Source organism: Mytilus galloprovincialis, chromosome 9 (assembly GCF_965363235.1).
Source record: "Mytilus galloprovincialis chromosome 9, xbMytGall1.hap1.1, whole genome shotgun sequence".
Classification (NCBI taxonomy): domain Eukaryota; kingdom Metazoa; phylum Mollusca; class Bivalvia; order Mytilida; family Mytilidae; genus Mytilus; species Mytilus galloprovincialis.
Window position 1 is genome coordinate 84,311,701 of NC_134846.1, and position 20,516 is coordinate 84,332,216.

The 20,516-nt window shown below is 31.9% G+C and overlaps 1 protein-coding gene across 1 annotated transcript in view; it reads right to left on the reverse strand.

The window, feature by feature from the left end:
- Nucleotides 1–20,516, reverse strand: part of LOC143046194 (receptor-type guanylate cyclase Gyc76C-like) — a 76,462-nt gene that overhangs the window by 35,331 nt on the left and 20,615 nt on the right. Inside the window, exon 3 of the mRNA XM_076219236.1 lies at nucleotides 283–586. Within this exon, the coding sequence (XP_076075351.1) occupies nucleotides 283–586 (304 nt within the window). The remainder of the gene's footprint in view (nucleotides 1–282; nucleotides 587–20,516) is intronic.

Consider the following 20,516-nt stretch of genomic DNA (forward strand, 5'->3'; position numbering starts at 1 on the left):
TATCAGCACGCACAATAGCCAAAAGTCTTTAAAATGATCCACATAAAGAGGAACATAGTTCCAACATTTCTTATTAATCGTATATTTCAAAATAGCAAAAAAAGTGCCTTTGATATCATTTTAGGAGAAACATCATGGCAACTAATGGTATCGTTTTCAGCCAGACATGTGGTTTTGGTGTTGTCGTATAAGTCAGTGTTCCGTTAAAGACGAAGAGATTACAAGACTAATACAATGAATAGGTAATCAACAGATTGTCGTCACTAACTTTAACTATCATACCTCTCGTATCAATAAAAGTCTTCTCAACAATTCCTGGAAATGGATTGCCTGAGGTCAGGGGAAGGTGAGGATCTTTGTAGGACTGTTGACCATTGATAGTGATGTTATAAACCTTAGCCTGCTCCAACAGTTTCTTGGCAATAGTTTGTGGTTTATGTGATAATCCTAAGATAAGGGTAAACCTTTTCCAGTTATAGTGAAGTAACAGTGAAATAAGAGAATTAGTAACTTGTGTTGTTGGTGGAAAAGTCCGCACGAAGGTGGGATACTTCAATTTATCGGAAACTTCAAGGTCGGCACATTTCTGAAATACAAAATAAAAGAATAATTAACGCCATTGCAAATTATGTATTTACACTTTACTGTATAATTAGCTGCTACATTTACTACATAGAATGCATTTATAACGTGTTAAACAAACTAAGGCAAATATATACTTTATGACTATAGACGTCATGTTAATGTTTATTTCGGTGAGTTATCGCTGTTACTGTTTCTTTTATTTTCTGAAGTATCAAGAAACAATTACAGAAAGTTGCGTTATTAGATATAATAGTACATTTTCCAATACTTTACATGATAATTTTCAAGTATTGAATGTAGCCGAGGTATCAACTGCATGTTGTCATATTTCCCTAAACTAATGTGTTAGAAATTACAAACAAAAGTCTCAAGATGTAGCCATGACTCTTTTACAACCGATGAAAGAAAAATCTGTTATACAGCATTTCCTTATGTAAACCAGGTGCATGTGTCCTTTCCTTTGTAATACTTTTATTACGAAAGTTATAGCAAATTACAGATTGTTTAAATACTTTACTTTCAATCTGATATTTCTATCAAAGGCCAATATTAATTAGCTTGGCATTTTCTTACAATAATAACAGTTCAACGATCATCTGTATCTTATCATTGTGTTGAACTGTCTTAATAGTACAAAATGAAAGTCATCTTCGTGTCTAGGCTAAAGCATACACGTATATAAATAGGATTGAGACTATATAATATTGAATGATGTTTGTAATAGAACAGAACATCTAACCACGCAGTTGATGAAATCAAAAGCCAAGAAATAGTCCCTTAAGGTCTTTCATCGCATAAGTCACGATACACTTTGACAAACATCGAAGAGAAATTTGATTAAACTTTATTTCTTATTTCGCCGTCTTTTAAAAAGAGTATGAATACATGCATACAATGATATTTCATCCTTTGTTTGGGAATAATTCCTCATTTCAGTACAACCAGGACCTATATAATGCGGAAGTTTATAGTTTTTAAAACTAAAATTTCGGCAAAAACAATAGTCTGATAACTCCCAGTCATGCGCACTTGCATCACATAGTACATGAAAACGGCAAAAGAGTCTCATCCAGGTTTCAATTACACAAAAAAGAATGAATGCACAAAATACTCTTCTATTAGAAAAAAAAATAGAAAGTAAGGTACAACAAATTGATTAATTTGACATAAACATTGTCATAAAAATATACTACCTACACGTCAGATACACGTACGTGTTACTGTATACATGCGGCATACATTTCATGGACAACGATTCAGGAAATATAAATGCAGCGTGCACAAGCGTACGGATAGTAAACGGTATACGATTTGTTTTTCATTTATTTCCAGTACACATATTTTGGGTCATTATATCAAAGAATATTGTTGTTACATTTATGTATGAAGAATAAAAAAAAAATGGTTCCGTTTAAATGAATAATAAAAATATGTTGATTTCTGCATTAATAAAATTTAATTTCACTCAACAATTGCAATAAAATGAAGAATACCATATATATTTCATTCATGTACATTCAAATTCCACAGATATATAGAAACATATGGATAAGAAAATAATTCTATTGCGAAAATTGGTTTATCGGTAAAAAAAACTAACAGCAATACAATATATTATAATTTATCATGTTTAACCCATAATGCTTAACTGAATTTATCCCAGCAATTAGCAATATTTATGATATTAAGATCAATCTCTTTTTTTTCGAAATCCATATTTGTTCATCGTTATCTGGAAAAAAAGATTTGTTTATTGATTGTGCTTAACTTCCAGTGACACATATTACATGCGAACAACCCCTGATTCGATATTCGGTAAAAGTAAAAAAAAATATATATTATGCCCCAAAGCTACGTTGAAAGATTTGTTTGGTCAATTATTTGATGATACGGAGAATAATGACTAAAAATACGTCTGTGTTTTAAAAATTAAAAGGCTATCCTAAAAGATTAAGCCACATAAACTTAATATATTTATGACTAGCTGTTTTATTTAATATATTACATCATATTAGTATGTCATTAATATTACAATCGATACCAAAGATGGTTCCGTTATTCAGTAGATGAATTCCCATGATTTTACTACAAGTCAGTTTTCTTAAATTAAACAATTTAATGTGATCCCTAGACACGGTATCCAGACTTGCTTTATTTAAATCTTTCAATATTTCACAAAATTGACAGACAAAAGGAATGTAAGTTGACAAGTCTTCGTACAAATATTTGATTTTTTTTTTCTAATTTAACTTCAACATTCAATATTAAATCAGACGATTTTAAATCAAATATGTCTGTCATCACTATTAAAAGTGTCAAACGAACGAAAACTAATTAAATATTCTTCAACAAATCATGCAACGGACAAGTATTTTTGGGAACAAAGTACATAGCATATATCATATGTATAAGGACGTATATAGCAGAAAACAATTAATTGCTATAACTAAAACACCACTTATCATCCTTTCTCCCAAATGTGGAAACATGACCATTTATGAAGTTAAAGAAATTGATAGCATATCCCGCCCCTTTTTTCGATTGTGACCTACCGAATTTATTACCGCGGATTTGCATTAAAATGAACAGTTCGGCGGGTATCACATGTAGAGCAGGATGTGATTACCGTTCAGAAGCACTTGAGTTGGCCCCATTTGTTCCAAGGCGTTCGTGTTTCTTAGTCTTTAGTTTTTTCTATGTTATGTTTTGTGTACTATTGTGTGTTTGTGTGTCTTTTTCGTTTTTATTAATTGCGTTTTCAGTTTATTTTCGACTTATGAGTTTGAATGTCCCCTAGGTATCTGGTGCCTCTTTTTTACAAAACAAAAGCATTGATAGATATGATGATCTTTGTAAGTCTAAACTGACTTATATAAAAGCTAGACATTTTCAAACAAATTTTAAAACAATTGTTAGTAGTGTTTCAGACAGATTTTCATTTGATTTTAAGAAGTCAATATCGTCTATTGTTCTCATATAAATCCTTCAACAAATTCATATATTTTAAGGTATTTACTATCCTGAATTTCATCAGTATGATTTACTTGTTGATAAAAACAGAAAACGTGTGAGCTGATAAACAATAAACGGATTGATCGATTGTTGTTTACTTAACGTCCAGTAGCAAATATTTCATGCATTTTTACGACAAATGAAAGTGTATCAGTAAGCTTTTGATATTTACCTTTCATTTCAAGTTTGCCTTTGAAATGCAGAGGAAAATGTATTATGTATCTTGAAAAAGATTGTCATAATCACATTCGATCATTTTAAAGCTTTGCTCGTAGACGTTTCTGTCAAAATCGAAAACAAAGTTTTAATAAAAATGTTATCTATTTTAAATGGTTATAAGTAATGATTGGTATATATTAACGGCTTTATAATTCTTGTGGTGAACAGTTAATCCTTTGTTATGATAATAAGCCTTTGGGTTTTTCGTTTATAAAGAAAAAGTTCATTAACTTTTGAAAATGCCTTTTGTGTTAAATAATAAGTAGCCTTTGCATTTCATAGAAATGCAAAGGATCTTAACGTGATCTTCTCTGTGTATGATAAGTTAATAAAGCCAGCTAGCATTCTTTTGTTTGTTTGACACAGATACAGAGTCCTGTCGGTTAATAACCTTGACAATTTTAAGTTATTGGACAATAATAAATTGTAATAATAAATCGATCCTGCAGATTACTTAGGATTGGACATATCAATCACAGAAAGGACCCTTCAATTGTTTGCACAGATGTTTCTGAGAAGAACAAGTCTTATTACACAATATGGTCTTTGAACAGATTTGTCTTTCGTCATCACTTCTAAATAACGGTCACCTAATTCTAAATCTGAAAGCGATGAATAACAATTAAATTTCAGCAATGTTAGTTTTTTTTTATCCCTACTTTTTAATTATACCCTACTAGATTAACCTTCTGTCTGAATGAAAACAGAAAAGCTATAAAATAGTACACGTGTGCATTTTGTATTGCAACTGTAGATCAAATGACAAAACATACGTCGAGATTAATTTATGAGAATCCAAGAAATGCTGCATAATAATGATGCAATCAGAATATAATTACTCTCTGAAACACTGAAAACATAACTCAACACATTTTTTTCATGCATGACCTTATGTTCTTGACAACTCTTGATAACATTTGTGTAACTTAAAATATATATAGGAAGATGTGGTATGAGTGCCAATGAGATAACTCCAAGTCATAATTTATAAAAGTAAACCATTAAAGGCCAAGGTACGGTCTTCAACATGGAGCCTAGGCTCACACCGAACAGCAAGCTAATAAGGGCCCCAAAAAATGCTAGTGCAAACCATTTCTATAGAATTCTACCTCGTTCCCGACAAGTCCAAGAGAATGGATGATTGATCAGAGCTCTAAGCTAGCCACGTGTAATGCGTTCAAACGTGCAGTGACTAACGGATGGACAACTCAAATGTTTAGCATCCTTGCTAATCAATGGGACTTCAAGTGAGAAAAACAAATATGGCTTACTTAGTGGTTAGAAATCAAATTAACGTAAACAAAAACCCTTATTTATATGCATTTTTTTTATCCCAACATTAACTTTGAAGTTTGAATTCTAATATCAAATACAAGATGTAATCTCTTTCTAATACGTTTTCTTAAAAAAAACACCCGTTGTCGGAGGAAATATGAATCAGGAAACAGAAATAAACTATGTATGCCTTGAAACTAGAAATGTAAATTTGTCAACCTGAGACTAAGGAAAATAATTTGTAAAATGACATTGTTTTGATTGTTTTGATTACAATACCTGTCATGTTTGCTTAACAATTAATCATTTGGGAACACCCATCAATTTTCACACAGTTCAAACGCGAGGCAGTTAGTAAATAATTAATTTAGAGCATGTATATACTGATTCTGGTGGTAATAGCACAATTATTCATTCATATATACGTTAGTGCTCGACATTCCATGTAGAGATTTTAGTTGAGCGAAAACGTTCCTTTCTATTGAACTTTGTGTTTTGATCCAGATGATTAATTGGAGTCAGCTGATTTTCTTAATATCCTTCATATGTTTATGTCGTTTGATTGTTTTGTTTTGCCTTCTATGTATTCTTCACAAACACTCATTTTAGACGAAGACAAATTATATGTTTTCAACATGTCCAGAAATCAACACCACTTTGCTTATTTGAATATTATACTAAAGAAATCGGATACGTGTCACGAAAATTATATTAAAATGATAGGGAATTTAAAAAAAAAATGTCCGTTTTAATTCTAATTTAAGTGAAAGACAGGTTCTGGAGCAGAAAATAAATATACACCATTTAAACGAAACATAATGACTGTTGTTGCAAAAATCAAGGTTCCTGAGCTATTTTAAAAATCGAAGCGAGAGGCTTTTAACATTGTAGTGTAAAATACAATGTCATTAGAAAAACAGGTTGCCGGGGTGAAATTTGAAAGTTGAATGTCCTAAGAATAAGCAAGTCCAAACCTTGTATATGTAGTCGTTGAACTTTAGGTTCCAACGTAATGTTAAAATGCCCAGCCCTTTTTCAAGAAGAATAAACTCACAAAAAACACGAAAAATTCACTGCATTCGCGTTCAATGTTTTGATTTTGACCGCCTGACAACTTTACGGAAATATCAGAGGAGAAATTGTAAATAAGGACTCTGTGACGGACAACTTATAATATCCGTGTTTTAAAGATTTTAGGGATATCAAGCCAGTGGTACAATTCTCATTTACATATTATGAATATTAATTAGCAAAAGCACTTCTAATTTCTGGCTATGAGATGTTTCTTCAACTTTATATAAAAAAAATCATAATGATGAGGATTACTTAAGTTCCATGAAGTCCAAAATTTGATCTTCGTTTTGACTTGCATTAAAAATTTTTATTCCTCTAACCCGTATATTTAATTGTCATTCTAATATTCTTAATTTCAGTACATTGAACTGACATCAATATAGTATCATAATCATCGATGTTGTAATGTTCACAGGCAAATGCTGCATGCATAGTTTTGTTTGAAAGCAACTTCAGAAATAAGGTTATTCCTTGGCCATAGTTTAATGCAGCCAATGAACAGAAAGAAGGTGACAAGAACAAACACAGTTCGCTTCTACTGACAAATAAACAATTGCCTATATTAACATGTTTCGTATCTTCAGAGATTGCCTTTCTCAGTTCAGTGCGATAAGTTCATTTGACATTATTTCCTAATAAATCTTTGTGGTAAGTAACGATAGCAACACAGTAAAGTTTCTAACGCTTAAACCCACTATTGACTAAAACCACCAAGGTGATATAAATACCGGAATACTTGAAGCGTTAACTGACCAAAAGGCAACTACTGCATCAAAAGACTACCGTGTTTGTAAGAGTTGGAAACTTTGTTTCTTAATAACTTCTTAACTTATAAACACAGAATTTAACTAGAGTAAAGTAATATTTAACACTTAAACTCCTTCAATTATTCTAGGATAATTGTATACACGCTTTAAACATCAACCCAATGATAAGTTAGTGATATAAATTGACCATCACAATCTACTCGGATTTTTTACACGTTTTGTAATGTATTCGTTTCGTTAAGTAGCTAAAACAAGCTAATCATATTCATATGTTTTGAAAGAAAAACAGGACGTAGTTAGATGATGTACTTAAATAAGTTATTTTTACGCGGAATTTGCCTTTTTCACCTGTTGTGAGGCTTTACACCTGTGGTTAATATAACTAGAAAGTGTGCAAATGATAATGTATTGACATGCACTAATTTGTTTGTAATATCTAATTATTTTTATGAGCTCTAAATATCCGAGTGAGCGAAACGTGAAAGAAAATGTTACTTTGCTGAAAAAGATAAAATAGGAGAACAGATATCTTATAAAAACGACAGTATAAATATTACGAGTGTCAGGTGTGCATGCGTTCTTGTTTCTTAGTATACTTTACTTTGTCTTATTTGTGGAGACTTGTATTTTATATCACTGTAGTTTTTTAGTGTCTTCAAGTTAATATGCACTGATAGTTGTTTAAACGTAAACCAGAGCATAAGCCTAACATGTGTTTTTGCAGTAAAAAATGTTTTATATGTACGTATACATATATATATATGTCCTTGTTTCTTTATATACTTTGATGTGTCTTGTAGATGTATTCTTGTATTCTGGTATTTGATACCTCTGTTTGTCTTTTAGTATCTTTATATTCACGAACGTTCGTTGAAACGAACTTAGAACATATACTTACCATATGTTTTTGTAAAATAACTGATACATAGTCGAGAAAATATTATGTGAAATAATAATACATTTATATCATCCTTAAAATACACCAAGTGGTGACGATGAGATTCTTATAAGACATGTAAAATGAACCAACTTGAGAATGTCGTGTCTTATATGAGGCAATCTCTCTTTACCATTATCTCTTATCTCCTATATAACTGATGCTAAAAAAAATCCTAGAAAATTTTGAAAATTCTACATCACATATCATTTTTGGAAAGTTCTATTCTAGAATAGTTTTGGAAAGTTTAATTCAAGAACAGTTTTGAAAAGTTTTATTCCAGATAACATTCTAAAAGTTCTGTCCCGGAAGATATTCCGACAGTTTTAATCAAGAAAATATTTAAACAGTTCTACCATGACGAGCTTAAGACCATACTTCCTTAAAACTGATTCTGATATTTCAAACCTAGACCTGATTCTAATAGTGTTACCCGGAGTCTGACTTTCAGAGATTTACACTTATCTCAGGTATGTAAAATTCTAATATAGAACAGATTATACCCAGAAGGGTTAAGGACAATTCTACTATAATGTGGATCTGATTCCAATATTGCTAATCTAGAACATATTCTGCCAGTTCTATCTTGAAGAGTTAAGGACATTAATATATAACTTATATCTGCATTTCATACTTTGCTACATTTATTCGGATTTTAAATATAATTACACCTTAGGTAAGAATCCGGGGTTTTAATTGGTTAATAGCCAGTGTATTTTTCACCAATTTACTGTTATCAAATGAATATCGTTAATTTTTAACGCCGCCGAGGTATTTGCTAAAAGGATATGCCTTTTTTACCCTCTCTGCCGTGGTATTTGCCAAAAAATACTCTATCCGACTGGACGCTTGTAACGTCACGATCATCAATGCGTTTTAGTACATTAACATTCGGTGTAATTAAACAGATATATCATGTTATTGAGGGGTATTTGCGAAAAATACCAGTCTTGAGAATGAATTTCCCTCGCCTTACGGCTCGTGAAATTTAACATTCTCTCGACTGGTATTTTTCACAAATACCCCTCCTCAACATGATATATCTGTTCACAAGTACCATTCTATTAAGACACGTTAATCTATATGAATATATGCACACATGCCTATTAAAACTAATCATACTTTCGAGGAAGGGTAATTATCTAAAGGTTAACAGTAACATCAATAATAATATTCATCTAGTTATTTCAAAAGTGGAACAATTTCAAAAACGACTCAATTATACCATATCTACTCATCTTTAAAAAAAAATATTTGTGTTACAAGAAACCAATCTAAGTTATTCTAAAAAGGCCAAACTACACCATATTGAAATTCGCACTAAAGAAAAAACTAAATCTACTTTTAAACGGTTTTAATGGATATACCATTCTTAATCAAGATAAAATCAAATCAAAATAAATGAATACAATACAGCATTATGACAACAGTTTCTTCATTTATCTAGTAAAAAGAGAGAAAATGTCAATCTTAATGAATATTTGTTGAATCAAGTTTGTTAGTAACTACTTTAATTCAAGTGAATTTTCTTGTTAAAAGATGATGTTCCAACAAATATCGTTATTTTAAATACATTATGAATCAATAGTTTATTTAAATATACTTGCATGTCAATCATTAACTAATGTATGATATGACATAACCAATTTATTATTATTTAGAACGTTAAACCTGATGGCTAATCAGTGTATTCAATACAGTATATCCATATGGCATATAAAAAACAATACTACTGTCGAATGTAACTTGACTGTAGGCAGTGGCGGATCCAGAGGGGGGTCTGGGGGTTGGAACCCCCCTTTTTTTGGACGATCAATGCATTTGAATGGGGACATATAGTTGGACCCCCTTTAAAATGGCTGGATCCGCCCCTGCTGTAAGTTTGTACCCACAGCCACACTGATCAACCAGATTGCATACTTGACAATACAATTACACCATTGACCAGACGGCACTGGTAGAGCTCCTGAATAGATGGCCACCTCAATCTCTCAATGCTCATGTACTGTTCATCGGTTTTAACCAAACTCAATCTTACAAAATGTTGTTTTTATAATGATTTTCTGAACTTTTTGTTATAAAATTGCAATGTTGAAAATATTCTTTTTTTTTAACCTCATACACAGTATCGTCTTAAAAAGAAGCTATTTCTGTGTTTCAGTTTAATTATTTCTCTGTTACAGTACTTAGTCTACATTTATATCATCTTATTCTTTTTTCCATAAATGAGGAATTTGCCCCCAAGTAACTACAAACAATAAGAGACAAAATAAACTTTTAATATTTATTGTCTTATTATTGAGGACAAATTTACGGTGAATACCAGTGCATTAAAGATATTCAAATCATAATAGAAGAGCTGTTTTAAACTCTAGAAACATCAGAGCATAACAGTAGAACGGTACTCTGGACAAACCAATAATGCTGTCTCAAGGATTCTGTATAATTCGTCATATATTTATCAATCATTTCGGTTGATTTATTTACAATATTAATGAGGATTTGATCATTTCTATAGATAAGCTCCAGTCAAATGAAGTTTATCAATAATGGCAGTTGACACAGTATGTAGATAAAGCTAAAGGTTATAGTAAACCTCAGCTATCTTCTAAAATCTTAGTCGTCAATGTCCAGTATTTAGTATGATATGGAATCATCAGGTCGTAAAAACCAACCAACCTTGTCGATTATAATCAACTTATTAATATTTTAGACCATTCATTATAATAAAAGTGGTGGAGGCACCAACACTTATTATCAATCAGTGGTCAATCTTCCTCTCTTTAAAAGAGAGAGAGAAAAAAAAACATTTATAATTTAGAATTGTTTTGAACTGGTCAAATTATACGATGGTGAAAACACTTGCAAGTAACAAGTGCAAGTATATACAAATAGACCTTTTCAACAATTGTCTACACCTACAGTTGAGCACGACTACGACAGGTAAGATGTGAGGGGTCGTCTCAAAAATAAAAATTGAAAATAATACTATACATCACTAAGATATTTAATTCTTGAAATTTATTTGAGTGACAATGATAACCTTCCAACAAAGTAAAATGACATCTTTAAATTTAGAAGGAAAAAAACAACGATCAACTCATTTTCTGTACGGCGAAAAAAAAAACAGAAGAAAAAATAGATAAAAAACCTCAAAATAAAACAACAATCTCTAATGGACTAAAAAAAAATCAAATAGGAAGGCGAAGCATAATTTCCACCGTGTGAGGCCGTACACAGTAGCAACATTTTCAGGACTTGATTCAGGCGAACAAAACAGGCGACGGGATTTTACTAATCTAATTGGATAAAAAAAAAAACCCTCCCTTATGCATGATCATGGACGAAATTTAAATAGAATCACTAGTAAAATTTTTTAAAGATTATAAAACCGGCAAAGATTTGTCAAGGAAAAAAGAAACAGCGAAATAATTTCTGACCCGTTGACAACAAAATAAAATATAGCAATAACAGTGTAACATATAAAACCAACGATACTTGATCAACACGGATCCCATTTAACTCTATTGCTAAGCAATTCCCGCTCTTGAAAAAAACTCAGAGGTCATTTTCGAGAACAGGGGAATGGCTCTACGATAAAATAGACAACGTTCTATAGTAACTAGTATGTTGAATTATAAATTCCATACGCACGTATGTACTGCTTAAATAGTGATACATCTCCCGTAATTCAAGAAGGAAATACACCAACTTTAACAAGGTATCTTGATCTTTTCATTCGACCTTTGAAATCAATATGGTTCTACCCCTCCCAAAATTGAATACGTACATCGGGTAAGGTTTAGATCGTTTAAAAAAAGTCTCGACCGTGTTAACAAGTGTGATAACAGACGGACAGACAATCCAGTATTAATGTTGTTTCAGAAATTCTCAGAAATTTTCAGAAAAACTTTTACAAATACAAATGTACGCATTTATTCTTATTGGCATGCGGCATAATCATAAAGTTGAAGAGAAAACTGATCAGGATGCGGAATGATTGCAGTAATTTTTTTAATCAATTCAACGTGAAATGTCGTGTAAATAAATGTAATAAGAATATTGTATGATAGAGAAATATTTTTATTTACCTTTTATATTTTTTTTATATCTTCTGTAGCTGTATATAACCGCCAAACCGAATTCATATATCGTAATGATAATCAGACGTTTTTGTCTATGAGACGACCCCTCCATTTTACCTGTAAACTTTAGGTGTCAATAGAGGTAACCGGTGAGATCACGAATTACGTACGAATCACGAACGTATCACTGTGACCTACTTTGCAGTATGACACGAAGCGGGATCATCAATTTCAATTATATTCTTTAGAAATTATTTTTTTATTCTGATTCGGTAAAAACCTACTTTAACAGAAAACTTCATATATGCTATGTGTTCGTTCGCAGAATAAATGGTGAATTATAACCTAATTAGATTTATAATATAATTTTATAATTCCAGCGTATTTAAAAGTTCATTTTTTCGGCATACTATTCTTTTTTCCCGGACCAAGTATCTGAAATAATACAAGCAATACCGCATACTAAATGGGGGTTAGGAAACGACTCTTTGATTCTAGGATCGGAGCTTGCAGATTTTGTAAATAAATGTATAGGCAAGGAAAAAAAGGAATGAATATGCTGGCTTTCACCTCAAAAACCTGGCGGCAAAATTCTATTATACAGTTAAATAATACATGTGTAATAAATAATCTTGCGTGTAGCAGTTGATTTTTTTTTTAAATAAATAATCTGACTGACCAAGTCTGCCAGGTCGGCCCCTCAGAATCAAATGGTTGCCTCCTTATACCCTAATCAAAGATAGATGATCGATACGCGCTATAACTGCGATATACAATAATATATAGGAAAAGACGGGGAAAATGGGTGGGTGGGGGGGGGGTGTCAAATGATTTTTTTTTTTATAATATGTTGCAACTTTCTTAGTCCCTTACAGTCCCGGACCGTGGTATTCAAAATATTGTCCCCATGAATGATTAAATCATGCTATCATTCCACGTGACTATTGAAAATTGTAGAAGGTGATCACCGCAAGTATACATTTATACGGTATATAAGTTAAAAATACATAGTCTCATATATCCATCCTTATACTTGAAAGCTCATATTTTATCATTGTTTTCTAATAAAGGAAAATTTGTGAGCCCACGGTGTGAAGGGGTATTTCAGTTGGTTATTCGATTTTAATTAGCTTTACCCAAATAGAAAATCACTGCTCCCAATACGTTCGTTCGTCATTATTCGTCGGTTCGTGATCTCACCGGTTACCTCTATTAGTCGGTGTCGAGAGTTGTACTAGCCTAAATGTTTGACGAGTCAAAACAAAAAAATTAGTTAGAAATTAAATGTTTAGCTTATTTGAACTCGAATGGAAAGTTGTTTCATAAGCAATCGTACCCTATTTGCTTTTTTATCCAGACAATCAAATATATTATCAGCGTTACAAGTATTGGTTCCACTTCCAGGCAAATGTTATTCCGACATGTTTCTTCTTGATCTTTGTTGGTATTTCGCTCATGCTCATCCTTATATTTATATACGTATACCTTCTTCATAAACCTAATAGGTATCTGTTTATTTATTTTAGTTTGTTTCATTTCTTTTTATCCTGAGGATTCCACAGTTGACTTTTCAATAGATCAGCTTTCGCTGTTATGAGGTTTTAAATAAGTACAGAGGCGTATCAACAATGTGTCAAAGAGACAACAACCCAACCATAGATTATAAACTTATATTGGTACGACAGGAAAGTATAATGTGTCACGAAGAAACTCATCCCGCCTCGTAGAGGTAGTTATACGGCAGGAGGTTCGGGCATTTTTTGATAAAAAGTGCAAAATCCTGCATTCTGACGATCTCCTGACACTTAAATTTCGTCCCTGAAAAACCCAGTTTTATGGGCAACAATTCTACATAATATTTATGACTTTTTTAAATCAACTTCAAAGTAAAAAAAAAAATAAACTTTATCAAAAACAGTAGAATATCTTAGCTAAAATAAATACGTTGTGTCGGACACCTTGCCAGGGAACTTGACATGCTCCTACTTGGATTTTTTTTGACAGAAAAAAAAAAGAAAAATGCGTGCAATTCCTTATGCGTTTCGGTTGCAGGAAAGTAAGAAACTATTTTATACGTCAAATCTTCGCTTAACGTAGTCAGGGTGTAAAGGGAACTATGATCAGACCTATGAACAAATTATCAAAATCCGTTTTACAAGGACCAAGAAATAAACATGATACATGGCCTACGGAATTTCTCATATAATATCATGTCTGGGTAAAACAAACGAGGAAAACTATGACACTACGAACAAATCTATTTGCATTGTAAATATGGTTACTCCGCAATAACAATCCCCTTCCCTTTTCACGAACGTGACCTATCGAATGAGACTTTTTACCTTTTTTGTGATATTTTTACCTATTGTGTCTGTTTGTTTTGTTCACGCATCATTATCAATATCATTAAATTTGAAGCAACTGTCGTACAAGTGAGAGGTTTAGCGCTACAAAACCATGTTCAATCCACCATTTTCTACATTTGAAAATGCCTGTACCAAGTCAGGATTATGACAGTTGTTGTCCATTTGTTTGACGTGTTTTGTCATTTAATTTTGTCATGTGATTAGGGACTTTCCGAGGAGTTCAGTATTTTTGCAATTTTAGCAATAAGAAGAAATAGTTTGATGACTTGAAATACGGTTATACGAGACGACTATATAGTGTGACAAAAAGACATTAGAAAAGCAGCGGCTGATGTTTTACATTAATTTGACTAAAGCTTTCTTGATCATCTTCCCTTATTCTGTGTAATCCTTGTTGTGAATGGAATATAATCTGGATAATTGGATATTCATCTTCACTAGAAAATACCGATAATGACAACTTGATGTCAAGCATTTTCTTCTTTTTATACAAATGATAATATTGTACCATATTTTCTACGTATTCAAACAGCTTTTTTTTTATTTTGATCTCTCTGAAACGATGCTAAATGATCATACTGAGGTTGCAGTTGTAGCTTTTCTTTGACACCGCGTGTGCTCTTAGGATAGACCAGGGCATGCTATAGCTTTATGGTATGCTTATTGTCGTATAAGAAAGCCAGGAATTGACAAGCAATTGTTGACTTTTGTTTTATCTTATCGAAGATTTTGTAGTGTGGAGTTGAGGTGTTACCTTTTTTGTTTGTTATGTTATTGATCTTTTATCGAGACAAATTGAAATTATGTTATAGTCAAATCTGGTGATTCCAATAAATTTTAACATAAATGAAACAGACAAAAATAGAGCAACGACCTGTCATATTTTCGGTTTACGGAATTTTGAGTAAACCGTTACTTAAAGTGATAAGTGGTTGTAAGTATCCATCTGTTGTTAGAAGCAATCTTTAAGACAAATACGTCAAATATTAAGTGAATATTAAATTTAAAAAATCTAATGATTCATTAATCAACAAAAGAATTTAATGAATATAGGAAACACGATACATTTATTTTATTCAACTTTTATAAAATAAAATCTATGAGGATCATGTCCTTGATGTACCGGCTATATTTCAAAATGGTCTGGCACGACAGTAGACACGTAAATTCACGTTTAAAGAAACAATCGGTTGATTTTCTAGATAAAATAACATAAAAGAATAGTCATTACTCCATCGTCAGTTGTATATATTGTGAATCGACATTTGGTTACTAATGCTACCTTCAATTGTATGTCGTAAATAGCATTAAAACATAGCAATACAAATATATACCAATACCAGAAATAGTTTGTACATATAGTTCAAAAGTAACGGTTTGAAGTATGTACTACTCATTTAGATGGAATTGATCTTTCATTGGATGGTCTTTTTGCTTCTAGCGATTATACAAGCAATTTCAATTAAATGAATGAGAAGAATCCATAAATCTTCTAAGGAATGTTTTTTCCCTCTCATTTCTCACTTTTTAGTCTATAATGATATATTAAAACAAAGGCTTGGGTTAACTTCGTAATAGCCCAGTTCTTGTTTCTTCGTTATTTCCTGGTGCACGTTAGTAACTACTCTGTCTAACGATGCTCGACTTTTATATTGTGTTCATCATTTGGACAACCTTTAGTCTAAAGAAACATAACGGAGGTTTATAGTGTACGTGCCAGTACAGATCTAAGTATTGTAACCAGACGACAACACAACCTTTAGTCTAAAGAAACATAACGTAGGTTAATAGTGTACGTGCCAGTACAGATCTAAGTATTGTAACCAGACGACAACACAACCTTTAGTCTAAAGAAACATAACGTAGGTTAATAGTGTACGTGCCAGTACAGATCTAAGTATTGTAACCAGACGACAACACAACCTTTAGTCTAAAGAAACATAACGGAGGTTAATAGTGTACGTGCCAGTACAGATCTAAGTATTGTAACCAGACGACAACCTTTAGTCTAAAGAAACATAACGTAGGTTAATAGTGTACGTGCCAGTACAGATCTAAGTATTTTAACCAGACGACAACACAACCTTTAGTCTAAAGAAACATAACGTAGGTTAATAGTGTACGTGCCAGTACAGATCTAAGTATTGTAACCAGACGACAACACAACCTTTAGTCTAAAGAAACATAACGTAGGTTAATAGTGTACGTGCCAGTACAGATCTAAGTATTGTAACCAGACGACAACACAACCTTTAGTCTAAAGAAACATAACGGAGGTTAATAGTGTACGTGCCAGTACAGATCTAAGTATTTTAACCAGACGACAACAAATTAGGAAAATAAGTTGTAAATTATTCGACTGCAAAAAGCCCGCCAAATTTATAAGGGTTATTTTTACTAAGAGCATATTCTCGAACAGTTGTTTTGTTTATGCTAAGTTTGCTATAAGAAAATATAATAATATAATAAGGTTATGTTTTACGATGAGCAAAACTGTTATGGCTCTTTTTATTGATTTCATTAGACTTTACTATATCTGAAAATAAAGTTATTTAGTTCATCATAACTGAGTTTTATTTGATGTTTGATTGCCCATTCATTGTATATTGAATGTCGAATTAACTTTTTTGGTAAACTTTCAATTGAGGAAAACTTCACAGATTTGAATCATGCTGACAAATTGAACATTTAATGTCTTTCCACATTAGAAAATTAGCAAAAAATATAGTTCGTGCATTTCATGTAGTTGCTGTATAACACTTATTTTTTTTTTTGCATATTTAAAGCTTAAATTTTTGTTTACAAATATTTTTATGTCTATATATTTTTGAAATTTACTTACGTCAACAAAAGATTAGAACGTGATATGTATAGATTATCGGGTTTTCTACACATTGATATCGTTAAATATCAGCCGCGAGCCACAATGTGAACCTTTTTGGCGAGTGGCTGATATTTTACGGCTGATATTTTACGATATCTATACGAAGAAACCCCGATTATCTTTTTATCGTTCTATTACTGGTCGTTTCTTTCTCCCTAAGACAGGTTTTACGCTTGACAAAGCAAGCCTGATAACGTCTCCTCTCGCATCGTGACGTCGCTGATAACTTCTCCTCTCACATTGTGACGTCGTTGATAATGCCTGGTCTCATTTTGAAGTCTTGATACGAAAATTACGGAGCAACAGAGCAGGGTGATATGGGTCATTTTCAAAAAATGTCGAATTTTGAAATTGAAAAAATTATTAAAAGATACTTATTCAAACAACCCTCTACATAAGCAAATCAAAACAAATAGTACTTTAAGAACAACATATTAAAAGATGCAATCTTAATGATGTCATACAAAAATATGTTGAAACATTTTTTGATCGGTGGTACATTATTTTGTCTATCCTGTTACCATTTTCAAAAGAAATTTTGTGTTATTAAGAAAAGGTTTAGATAAAATGTTAAGCTTGTTTTACGTAGACAATTAGATGGTTTTCAAGAGAATAAACTTCTATATATATTCATTCTGTAATATAATAGATTATTTGCCAATTTAACAGGTTGTACTGAAAAATGCCTCTAAAAATTGGTTTTCAAAGGTTGTAAAAATTACCACCAGTAATGCAAGTCTAAGATAGCAATTTATATTGTTCGGCATTTTTTCACCCTTTCAAATAAACCCAACATCAAGTAAATCCCTCATAAGTTAGTTTACTTTTCTCTATATTTCATTGGTAACAGGAACGTACGTTTCTGATATATTACTATATAAAAGTCTATCCTGTTACCTTTTTGTCTATCCTGTTACCGATATCAGTATTGCACCTGCGAATGCTTAATTGGGAAGATTAATACGTTATAACCTTAAGATGACTTCAAGCAACGAAATATTTCATTCGTTTTGCACCTATATGTTAAGATAAAAAAATTAACGACGTTTTTGTCTACAATTGTCTATCCTGTTACTGTAACCATAGCAACCATAGTAACAGGATAGACATAACAGGATAGACAAATTTCTTCGTTTTTGATTGCTGTTGTGACGTAACTACTCCCTTTGGTGAAGTGATTATGTTTTTCTATTGTGAATTTGGTTTCCAACACGTTATTGCACTTTTTACAAGTATACTGTTGGTGTATTTAATCAAAATTGGTGGTAACAGCATAGACATGAAAAAAAGTACGCTATATTTTTTTCACTAAATGTCTTGAAATTTCTTTTCTCTACACTTTCGTTCAAGAAAAGAGGCGTTTTAAATGTAAAGATTACTTTGCACTTTTGAGATCAACACCGACTGATTCAATATTCATAAGGAGAATAATTTCACGGCTGATTTAAGTAGCGGTAACAGGAAAGACATGAACCTCCTGTACGCAGATTCAATTTAGTTTGTAGATAATATGTTACATACAATGATATAGAAGCTACGATTTTTCGTTAGAGTAATATTAAACGTTCTTAAAAAGTCCCTTTTGCAGATATCAAGGCGATCAGAAAATCGCAAAAAAATCATTTGAAATGTGTTTTTCTGACACTGTACGCAGACAAATACCCCCAAAATGGGTCTTAAATGCAGTTTAATCTTATCAAAATAGATGCAAGGTGTGTTTATTATTAATGTTCTGAATCACAAATCCGACAAGCTTTCATTTAAACCATTACAACTGAAATTTCCATTAGAAATAAAAAAGTTAGCATGGGTGTACTGAAAATTCGACATTTTTTGAAAACGACCCATATAGGCGGAGGGAAGGACGATAAAATTGTTTAATAATTGGTTTACTTTATTTGAGGTGACTTAGAGGTCCATTGGGCCGGGTGTATTAATATTTATCATATATTATATGTTTATAATCTGTACATAATTTACACATATCACTATAATAAATAATTTACTTACTTACTTTTACATAACCAATCATTTAATGCCTTCTTTTTCGAAAAAGTGTTTTTCTCATTTGTGATTTATATCTGTTGTATATAATCACGCATAATCAAGGATGACATTTAAGACAGTCTCAGGTGTGAAAATATACCTTAATTATTATTTTCCAAAATTATTATGAGAGCAATTATTTTCAAGTAATATAACAATAAAATATTTATTTCCAATATTTTAATATCGATAATTATATCATAGTCTGGTGAGGGTTAGCGAAGGACAAAACTAACCAGATTACAAAATGTGTTTCATTATACATGTGAAGAGTTACGAAATGTTCCTGGAAAATAACATCCCATGAGTGTTTCCAATGAAAGCTAGAATTAGAAATCCGAAATCAGGAATACGCTGTAAGATTGGTCTGTTTAATTTAACAGTGCAACGGAATTATAGATAATTGAAATCAAGATACATATTTGAGACCTGCTTGTCACTATTGACATTCCAGGATAAATCGTATGTAATGGAGGAAGAAATGGGAGTTTAGAAATATGATAACCTATCAACTTCCCCATCCATCTAGCACTTAAAACTTGGCTACAGTAGTAGTGGTGTGTCCCTTTGACTGTGAAGGATGTATGAATATGCAGCCAAATACTCAGTTGGAATGAACGCCTCGTGTAGGGAGAGTGCCACACTCTTCTTGTGTTAGATAATCATTGGAACGTACACAGCTATCAAACATTACGATTTTTTTTATGAGGCAGATAGAATTCCAGAAATTCTTAAAAAAAAGGACTAAGTAAAATATGAAAGGAACGAATAAATGCAATGACCAAATGGCTTCATTTGCAGTACTAGTAACTATAATTTAAAAAATGAACTGAAGGATTTCAAGATCTATTAAATACATGTATATATGCGTCTTAGTTGATACGAAACATTATTAACATCCTGGTACGTGTATTGAAAACAATAAATGGAAATATACTGTTGTGTCACGATACGTTGTTAAGAGATACCTTGCCATTTCAAAATTTAAAAACAGAATAATTTATACGGCAAACACCTTTAACTGACAACAAAGGAAAACACAGATATTTGAAATTTAAGAGCACAAACAGACCAAAAGATTTATTTTGGTAGTACAACATGAGGAAACATAAATGTGAAAACAGGAGACCAATATCATATTGACATTTTGTCATCATGTGGACTTTATAGGGGACTATGTGGTATGGGTCTTGCTACGTGCTGAAGACCCCACCATGACTTGTAGTTGTTAATTTCTATTTTATTTGGTCTCTGGTGGAGTGATGT